General features: G+C 41.2%; 2 protein-coding genes across 6 annotated transcripts; one reads left to right on the forward strand and one right to left on the reverse strand.

Moving 5' to 3' along the window:
- Positions 1–215: 215 nt before the first annotated feature.
- LOC307032605 (uncharacterized protein) lies at positions 216–5,288 on the forward strand. Of its 4 annotated transcripts, none has more exons than XM_079670710.1 (12): positions 216–367; positions 1,238–1,355; positions 1,487–1,611; positions 1,723–2,032; positions 2,158–2,249; positions 2,649–2,690; positions 2,918–2,985; positions 3,069–3,161; positions 3,268–3,578; positions 3,687–4,187; positions 4,305–4,519; positions 4,631–5,288. In XM_079670710.1, the coding sequence occupies exons 1-10, from the start codon at positions 302–304 to the stop codon at positions 3,869–3,871; spliced, it is 1,410 nt and encodes a 469-aa protein (XP_079526836.1). In that variant the 5' UTR covers positions 216–301; the 3' UTR covers positions 3,872–4,187; positions 4,305–4,519; positions 4,631–5,288. The 4 variants fall into 4 exon arrangements, with proteins under 4 accessions (XP_079526836.1, XP_079526838.1, XP_079526837.1 ...); XM_079670712.1 differs by having other exon boundaries at positions 1,487–1,602; XM_079670711.1 differs by having other exon boundaries at positions 1,490–1,611.
- Positions 5,289–5,738: 450 nt separating this feature from the next.
- LOC307032606 (uncharacterized protein) lies at positions 5,739–9,412 on the reverse strand. 2 transcript variants are annotated; one of them, XM_079670714.1, is made up of 5 exons: positions 9,301–9,412; positions 8,488–8,587; positions 7,209–7,950; positions 6,617–6,835; positions 5,739–6,155 (listed from the first exon to the last, which is right to left on the reverse strand). In XM_079670714.1, exons 1-5 carry the CDS (start codon positions 9,364–9,366, stop codon positions 5,939–5,941), a joined length of 1,344 nt encoding a protein of 447 aa, XP_079526840.1. In that variant the 5' UTR covers positions 9,367–9,412; the 3' UTR covers positions 5,739–5,938. The 2 variants fall into 2 exon arrangements, with proteins under 2 accessions (XP_079526840.1, XP_079526841.1); XM_079670715.1 differs by lacking the exon at positions 9,301–9,412 and adding an exon at positions 9,083–9,287.
- Positions 9,413–10,496: the final 1,084 nt, after the last annotated feature.

The raw sequence follows: 10,496 nt of genomic DNA on the forward strand, positions 1-10,496 counted from the left end.
GGTTGCACCTCCGGGCTCTCTTCCGTATAAATAGGAAGTACGCCCTACCATCTACTCCCACTTTTCTTCAGCACTCCGTTGCAGAAGCATTGTCAGGCAAAACCTACGGTGGCCCTGAGAGGCCAGGGTGCTGCAAATAAAAGAACGCTGCAAATAAAAAAACCGCTGCAAATAAAAAAAACGCTGCAAATAAAAAACGCCGCGATGCAAATAAAAAAGCCACAACGGAAGTGAATTACCGGGGACTATTATTGCTGATGCACATACGACGGAAGTTAATTACCGGGGACTATTATTGCTGATGCACATGCGTTTTTTTATGCGAGAGAAGAAGAAGGCTGGGGGATCTCCGGGAAACATCTCATGGGTAAGTTTATAATGTTAAAGTTACACAGGATGTAGATAATATCTGTCGCTGCCGTATTTATGACTTTAAATGACGTTAGTTTGTGTGTGGGAGCAGATTATGTGTGTAGTGTATAATGTTAGTAGAACATAGCTTTGATCAAAACTGCAGAAAGCTATTTTCAAGTTGTTTGCTTGTCTGTAAAAACTGTTTGATTCTGCTCGATTTATCCGTGCAGCTTGAACCGTTTTAAATCTAGACCACACACACACACACACACACACACACACACACACACACACACACACACACACACACACACACTCACAGTATTCTTGCGTGTTTAACTGCCTGAAACTTGTCTTGCCCTTGTCAGTGGGGAATGTCGTGATTAAGACACACTTGCAATCCATTTTGGGAGATTCCTTGTATTAAGCCAGCGTTGAAAGTAGTACTGATTAGTCTTTCCAAATGTGTTAGTGTTATTTAAAAACTAGTGCAGTGCCCGTTCGGGGCATGGTCGTTCAAAGCTTGTGCCTGTACTAAGCGGACCGATTGTTTGGCTCCCATAATTGCTGCTTGCAATGTTGTCCGGGGGGCGTACCTGATCGGAGCGCGTAGATTCGTCAAAAATAAAGGTTTAGAAAAATGAATCCCAAAAAATTCTAAATGAAGGATGCAAATCATCATGCAATCCGCAAGCCATATCCGAAAGCTTAGGTCGATCTGACAAACAGTCAGAGAGATATGCGAGCCACAGACACACACACAGACACACACACACGGACATTTCTTGCTTTATATATAGATAGATAGATAGATAGATAGAAAGATGTTCATGCAATTGAAGCGCAAAGCAACCTAATGATACTTTTATTTGTTTTCTTGCAGGTCATAATGTATTGTCCTTTTTGTGGACAGCAGCAGGACTCTAAATCAGCCTTTTGCTGTTCATGTGGCAAGGACCTCAAATTCCTGTGTGATGTTGATAAAACAGGCACAAGTGGAGGTAATTTTTATTTTTTTATTTTTTGAATTAGGCTTAGGCAATGTACACTCTATATCTTATGAGTATGGGTGAGAACACTGTATGTCTCTCTGTTCTTTGTCATTGACGATTGATTGGACTCTTATTTCAAGCAGAGGCTACAGGAAAAAGCACACTGGAGTTATTCCGGACTTTCCGGAGTGTAAAAGAGAAGGAGAGACGAGCAGGTTTTAAGAAAAAAAAAACACCATCAAAAGACAACCTGAAGGTTGTGAAGGTACATTTTTTTGCTGAGATAGACTAATAATTTGCCGACAGTCCATTCTGTCATGTATTTATAGTGTCACTGAACTAGTTAACAGTCGCCTATTTCGTTGTTTCTCTGTAGATTTCAGTAGGCCTTATGAGGCTGAAAGATGGTGTACTGAAGACTGTAAGAGGAACAGTACTTCCCCTTTTGATGCGACCAGAGTCGGATGCGGACGAATTGCAGAGAGCTGCTGAGCAAAAAATGAAGACCTTCGACAGAAATGTACATGGTGGTCCCTACGTACTGCTCTACCCTGACGGTACAAAGATAACTAATATACCAGGAACAGAAGTACCCTTCACTCTAAACGAGTACAAAGAGGTAGTGGGGAAGGCCTACCAACGTATCACACTGTACATTTGTACAGCTGAAGATTTCTTTACATCTTGTAAGTAATTGTGAAATTAATTACCAACCAAAAAGAGCTTTTTAAATTGATTTGTTTGTCAAGGAAAGCACTCTGTTGTTCTGAGTAGTCTAAAATCCTCTTATACCTGTTCTTGTATTTCACAGCTCAGGAAACCAGCTCTGAATCCAACTCATCGGATTCAGAGGTGATCATCATGAGTCCAACTTCTGCAGAATTCAATGCAGCTGATACATTAGTGAGTACTACATTTGTTGTATCTTAGATCGCTTATATTGTAAATTCTATCTGGAAGTGAAAATGTTTCTAGATTTCACATAGACGGCATATTTTTACGATGAAACATGTCCCAAAATAGCATTTTAAATTGCGGTAAATGTTGCAGCGTCCTGGCTTACACATATTATACAAACTTAAGAAAACAACTTTATTTAGTGCAGATCCCTGCAAAATCACACAATAATAATGTGTATGTTTTTCACTGAAAGTAATAATGTAAGAAGGATCATTCCCCCTGGCGCAAATCACATACACTTTCTGTTAGAATAATAGAATTCAATATTTATGTTCAAATGTGTTAAGCTCTAGTTCTGTCAAATTTGAAGTGTCACACTGATATATTGTTTTTTACTTCCAGGTATGGGAACCTGCAGAGTCAGGCAGTGATTCAGCAGCTCCGGTAATTGTGGCTCCAAAACATTGTCTTTTGTTCACATTTAGCCTTGTCTGGAAATATTGTCACACAATTAATGTCTTAAACTACATGAAATAACGTGTCACACTGACCCAGAGATCCACGTTTGTGTACATTAGAATAGTCTTTTCTTTCTAAATCAGCCCTCAGATAGCCATGATTTAAAATACTTCAACTTATCTGTCCCATCCCTGTTATGGTTTGTGATTCAGGTCTTATTTTCTGACTCACAAGAGGGCCCAGGAACATCAGGAGGTGTGCTGGAAACTGCGTGCTATAGGTATTATACTTTCCTTTCTACAATTCAAGTATGTTTTATATGAAAACATCAACAATGTAAACTTGTGTATGTCAATTTCTCAGCAAATATACTCAGCTGTATGCGCCCATTGTAATAGAGGATAAGGATGACTCAGACAGTGTTGAGTGCAGTCATGACATTCCAGAGGATACAAAGTAAGAGAAAAGTTACCCTTACTTCAACTGTGGTTGTTATTTTTCCTGATCAAAAATGTGTGCTATGGTGTACCATTTAACATGGTCATAATTTATCTGATGACAGGGTGGACCAGCAATCACTTTCTGAGATAACTGCAAACCTGGCCCTAGAGATTGACCATCGAGCTGTCAGCAGATTTAACATCTGTCGCTCGAACATCTGGGATGGAGCAGTCAGAGGATTCAAAAGGGCAACATTCTCAGAAAAGAAAGACATCCTGGTGAAATTCTCTGACGATGAAGGGAGGTTTGAGGAAGGTCTCGATACAGGTGGCCCCAAGAGAGAATTCCTCTCCCTTCTCATGAAAGAGCTGAACAAACGGCCCATATTTGATGGACCTGTGGAGAGCCGCTACCTGGTCTACAATTCAACAGGTTCTGTTTTGTGTATAATGTTTTAAAAGAACCCATATTTCAACCTTGCAGTGTTTTCAAATATAGAAACTGATTTAATATTTCTTTATTCTGCATTATCTTGGACAGCTATCAGAGAGGATGAGTATTATTTAGCAGGGAAGATGATTGCTGTGTCCATTGTGCATGGTGGACCTGGTCCTAATTTTCTGTCAGAGGATCTGGTCAGCTACATCTCAGGGCAGAGCAGTTTCAAGGCATCTGTCGGAGACATTACAGATGAGGAGATAGGGAAAGTCCTACAAGAGGTATGAGAAGGGTGTGAAATTCTAGAATAGGTAAAGAGAGAGTTTTGTCCACTTAAACCATTCTTTCAAGATATACTTCTGGCATTACCATTTTTTATAATTACGTGTCATATTTGAAATGTGTGGGACTCTGTTATCTCTTCTTTTAAATTCAGAATTCACCCTCAGTGGAGATCCTTCAGGACTTGATGATACGGAACAGTGCCATGTTGCAGACTGCTGGGTGCTTCAGACATGTCAGGTCATGTGAAGAAAAAAAAATGATAGTAGAGGATTACCTGAAGTGGTACATAATCCACAGGAACAACACTGCAATCGAAAGGTAGGTTTTTGTATTTCATTGTTATTGCTAAAATAATTATGAAAAACGTGTTGCTGTTGTCCCATTTTCTTGCTTACTTACTTCTATCTTTGCATGCATCTTTTAATTGTATTTTAGATTCAAGGCTGGACTTGAAAGTTTGCAGTTTCTGACAGCTCTGCAGCAGCATCCGACGGTCCTGACCCCTGCTCTCTGTCATGCCGATGTGAAGCTGTCTGCTGCAGAGATGGAAAATCTGTTCCAGCCTGAATTTAGTCAACAGGGAAGCAACAGAAGGGCTCAGGAAGAGAAAGCTATGAGTTACTGGGCAGATTATCTTCTCGATTGTGAAGGTTAGTCAATTTGCTCTTGTCTGATTTTTATACACACAGATTATAAAGAGTTCCGGTGTTGATGTAGATAGTATTTACTGTCAATTGATTCCAATGTTCTCTACTTTTTAGAAAATGACAGCTCAGTGACCTTGGAGGAGGTGTTAATGTTCGCTAAAGGTGTGCCATGTGTGCCTCCTGCTGGTATGAGTCCTCTGCCACGCCTTCAGTTCCTATGTTCTACAACGTCAACATTCCCAATGGCAAATACCTGTGCCAACATTTTAAAGCTTCCTCTTTTGGACACTTATGGTGCCTTCAAAGCCAACATGAACTTTGGCATTAATAATTCCCCCGGCTTTGGGTGCCTTTAAACAATTAAATAACTTGTGGTAAAAGTTAATGTTCCCACACACAGTAGCTACACAGTCCGTTGTTTTAATGTTGCGATCTGTCAGACCAAAATGTTGTGACGTAAGAGAGATGTGAGTATTTTTCATGGCAGATTTGTCCTATTTCATATCTAACATGTGAACAACACCACACATTTGTATTGTATTGTTATTATATTCTCGTTAGGTAGGTAAGGTAGACCGTGGTTAAATCAAGAGTTCAGAACATGTGTTAAGATGTTTTACAAATATTTACATAAACAGTAAATAAAGACTGCAAAAGGCACCTTGTTGTGCAAATGTGCCAATTTTGTTTTGCCCATTTTATCAACATGTTTTTACATGGACTTTGTGAAAGAGTAAAGCTGAATGACTCTTCATTAAATGGTTTAAAAGTGTTTCATTTTAACGTAAGGACTTGTTTTTCTACGTAAGGCATATATGTTACACACTCGCTACAAAGATGACACGGCTGTAGCTGGTTCACAAGATTTTATTCTCAGATCCACTGTGAAAACAGAAATAACAGTAGCATACAGTATGTGACTGATGCAATGAATGAATGTTATTGTTGATTCATCAATTTGTTATGGGCTGTGTCTGAAATCACTCAATATTCCCTATATAAGGAGTAGGGAGTAGTGAATGAGAGTGATTTCGGACACGCCTTGGTCTTTAAAATGTCAGAAAGTGAAGCCTCACAGAGAACAAATTAATCCAGCAAATATTCACATTTTAGAGGCTGGAACCTGCTTATATTCAAAATTAAAATCAATTACCAAAATATTAGGTGTATAATCTTCTGACGATCGACCATTCAACTGATAACACGGATGTAACACTAAACATGTTTTACAAAATACATGAATATGCTGTATGTTTATTTAAACAAAGAAAGGTTTCAGTCTAATGACTTATGCAAAGATACAAGCTGAATATTTCACTGGACTTATCTACTCAGAATTGCAGCATTCTAAATAATATTCAACCTACATTGGAAACTTGTACACACAAAAAAGGTTCTGGGGGGCTGGTGGGGCAATGTATTCTACACTCCAGACATGTTTTTCATGGAAATGTAATTCTGAACAGCAGCTGTCCAGTTCACTGGTGGAGCCAACCCACTCCGTCTTTGCAAGTCCACAAAATGCATCTCCAGATTCTCATCACCACACAAATTGTACTGGGATGATGCTTGCATGATGCCATCAAAGTGGTGTAGGGCTTCCCAGGACACTGGAAATCCACACTCCCTTCCGCCAAACCTATGACCAGTCATAAATTGAAACATGAGTCAAGTGATTACAAATGGATCATTTAACCCCCCAAACATGCTAAATAAGCATATAACTAAAACTCCATTGAGTCAGTTCTTCGTTAATTAAATCCTAAACAAAGAGCTTTGACTTGAGAAATTAATCTCAGGTTGACAGCAGCTCTTTCAGTCAAATATGGTCATTCTACTCACTTTCTAACACAAGGTACTTTTTGGAATTGAGTAAGATAAATCGACAGAATAGCTTTGGATATCTTCTGATTTAGGTTTTGTGTTGGAATCCATTTTTAGTCGTTTAAGACTTGAAATCATTTTGAAATAATGAGTTTTCAGACTAAATGAATCACGTTATTTATCAAGTGACAAACTTGTCATATTGGGCTGATACACCAAATTATATGAAGTCAGATATATTTTAAAGTAATATTACCAAACAATTTGAATACAAACCTGTGAGGCAGGTGGTACATGGCATCAGGTTTACCTGATGGACACTGAGACAGGCGAACAGGTCTGATGGTGTGGTTGTTCCACAGCTGTCTGTACTCATCGAGGTCTTTTTGGAAGATGCCCAAAAACACATATCGCAGCAGACACTTGTGCTCATGGCTCCCATTGAAGAGGTGCCTCTCTCTAAGGTCACTGAAGAGCTCGATCCAGAACTGAGTCCTAATGGTGGAATTCAAAACTTTTGTATTTCATGAAAAAAAGACAACTTCAAGTAAAAAGTCACAATATTTCTAGAGATGTTGAACATTTCTTGGTGCGCTCCTACATTATTTCATTTGGGAGCACATAAACTCCCTTGGGAAAATGTTAGTGTACAGCTCTAATGTAATTTCACAATTTTTTTCATCCAGATAGATTTAAAGTATTTGGGCACCTCTGTAACACACACACACACACACACACACACACACACACACACACACACACACACACACACACACACACACACACACACACACACACACACACACACACACACACACACACACACACACACACACACACACTTGGACCTGACCTTAAAAGGCTATACCTTTGCTTTCTGAAGAAAGACCACCAACTCTCGATGCGCTGGTTTGCAGTTGAGGTACCATACATGTAACTGAGGGCTCCTGCAAAATCATCTGTGTGTTGAGATCGTAATGTGCAGTTAATGGCTGCCATAGTGCCGTTTTCAGTTCCACAGTCAGTGCGAAGGCGGGCTGGAAGTAGTCCAAACTCCGATACACACTGCAGGTAGTACTGCGCAATGATGCCCGGATCGTTGTTAGTGCTGCCACTCCTGAGCCACATAACTTTCCTTGAAAAGCCGTCGATGCAGCCACTGATGGCAATACCAAAGGGTTTAAGTTTATCATATCCATCAGCGTGCCACACTTGGTTTGGTCCTGCTGTGACGTATCCCCTTCGGACAAACCTTCGCCTGGAACGAAGTTGAACACCAGATGGATCTAGTCTGGAAATCGTCTGTCTAACATCCTCCCTTTTTACTGTCAGGTGATACTTTTGTTGCAATGTCTGCCACATAGCTCTGTAACCCAACAGCCGACCCGAGCCTCTCAGTTCATGTGCAACAGTTTGGTGTACAGTGCCAATGGGAGTGTAGTCTGTCCTTCTTGTTAAGCCAGCGTTCTGTAGCCTCCTCTTTAAGGTCCTCAGACTAAGAAAAATGTTGTGTCTTTTTTCTAGAAAATCAAGTATCACTTCATAAGCGTGTCCCTCCGTGAAGTACTTGTGGATGAGGCCTGCCTTGATTCCTTCATTAGATGCTGTGACTGAAGGGAAAAGACAACAGTGTCATTAGGAATGAAACTTAACAAAAAACCTATTAAGAAAAAAATGAAAATGTATCAGTAATGAGGAAAATACCTGAAAAGTTTGATGCATAAGTGTATGTTTTCAGTATGTTCAATGCGTGAACAATTCCAGACATGAGGAGCAAAAAATAAGAGAAATAAACAGGCAAAGGACAACATATTGGGATACTTACATAATTGGTAAGGATAAAAATACATATCAATCTAGAGGTAGCAAACAAAAAGGTACCCTTTTAATGCCTGTATTTGTGCATAAACGCATCAGAAGGCTCAACCCTCCGCACATGAAGGAGCACATAATTGGTCAACTTTGGTATTTCACCTGATTTTTTTACTTGTTGGCATTTTTTTTTATCAGTAGTTCTAAATCATGTTGAAATTGCCATGACTTACAATAATATGTGTATAGCATATATTAAAATGGCAACAAATCATATACAAATAAGACATTATCACTGTACTGGTGAAATTCTTGACTTTTAAGGAGGAGCTTACCATCTTCGAGAAAGGGAGCCAAACATTCAATGTTGCTGCCACAGGAGCCGCAAAACCTCCCAAAACACCCAGCAGTCCCACAATATGGACAATACATTGCCTGTGGAAAAAGAGCAATGTGAATGTTATTCATTTGCAATTAAGTAACAGCTACTTGGTAAGCTATTGCAGCAGGTAATGTTACCTGCAAACAGCTGACACTAATTTAACAGCAGATATCAGCTGCAATCACTTAATATCTGAACCATGCATCTACAATGTCAAAATACTTAAAAAAAAAAAGAAAGATTTAAAGCCAGTACACTTCTCAAAGGAAGCACGTCTTGGATAGGATAGAGACCCTTCTCTATCTCTAAGCAGGATAAGAGACCCTCATTTATCTCTAGACAGGCACATTTAGATGACATGTTGATGGAGTCAAGATTGACTACAGGATGTTAGTGAAGATCTATACTTGTATGTATTCAATATAGGGCTGGGCAACGATTATAACACGTTAACTTGCCCAGCCCTAATTCAGTAAAAGTTGTTCCTTCAGAGCATGTTGAGGAGAGGACCCGAGCTCGTCTGTTGAATAAAGGCATATTCAACTTACTTTGTGTGTCTTAGCATCATCTTTAAGTCCCGGTCGGCTCAGATCCGTTTGTTTAGAAAACAGCTAACGTTAGCAGATAAAAGTAGCTATGTTCTACTAACATTATACACTACACACATAATCTGCTCCCACACACAAAATAACGTCATTTAAAGTCATAAATACGGCAGCGACAGATATTATCTACATCCTGTGTAACTTTAACATTATAAACTTACCCATGAGATGTTTCCCGGAGATCCCCCAGCCTTCTTCTTCTCTCGCATAAAAAAACGCATGTGCATCAGCAATAATAGTCCCCGGTAATTCACTTCCGTTGTGGCTTTTTTATTTGCATCGCAGCGTTTTTTATTTGCAGCGTTTTTTTTATTTGCAGCGTTCTTTTATTTGCAGCACCCTGGCCTCTCAGGGCCACCGTAAAAACCAGTTCTTTGAAGAGCTACTTGCCGATTTGTTTTTCTGGTAAGATGGAGACTGTGCAGGAAAGTCAAGGTGCCTCGTATAAGGGTCTGGTTACATTATGAGCTTTGACAGGCACTCACAGTGTGAGTCCTGCCTGGGATTAGAGCACGCGAACGCTGCTCTCACTCCCGGGGTATCATGCTCGCATTGTGCCCGTCTCCCGCTGGCCCTCAGACAGCAGAGAGCGGACGCTCTCGCGGCTGCGGCCGCCGAGGACGATTGGCCCGTCCAGGAGGAGTACTCCGGGGACAAAGCCCTTGACTTCCTGGATCCGAGTGGCGGGCGCGAGTCGGACGACTACGTCCCCTCTATTCAGGGATCACCATGTGGTTCCCCCGCCCTGTCTCCCTCTCCATCTGCGGGGGAGACGGGGCGGTGACCCGGTGTCAGCCCGGTAGCCGAGCCTAGGTTCGGCTGCCGGGCTGACGCCGGGTCAACGGGTCCCTCTATCCACCATCACGGCTCTGCCGTCGATAGGCGGTATTCTCCAGGAACTCCCGGAGATCATCGGAAAGGCAGCCGCCTAATGAGATCTCCCCGTTCCCCCAGTTCAGGAGAGCTCTCCTCCGGATGACATAAAAAAAGCTGCATAAGCGGCTGTGAGGCAGCAGAGCTCACGGCTCAAACCAGCTGTCTTTTAAACCTGTCGGTTAATTAGACAGGCCGGGTTTGTTTCCTATGTCACATATACCTCCTACACACACCTCCGCTCATTCCTCAAGCAGGTTTGAGCGTGAACCTCAATGTCCGTTTTACGAGTTTCCTCCTAAACGGCGACATGGTGAGAGCCGCTGTGCAATACAACGTGTGGAGGTGCATAAGCCAACTGTTTGCTACCTGTCGGTTAGCAGACAGCGGGGCTCGCGGCACAAGCCAGCTGTAATTAACCAGTCGGTTATTAGAAAGCAGGGCTTGACGGTTAAACCTGATGCTCCTAACCTGTCGATTATAA

The sequence above is a fragment of the Notothenia rossii genome (genome assembly GCF_949606895.1).
Source record: "Notothenia rossii genome assembly, chromosome: 3".
Taxonomy (NCBI): Eukaryota; Metazoa; Chordata; class Actinopteri; order Perciformes; family Nototheniidae; genus Notothenia; species Notothenia rossii.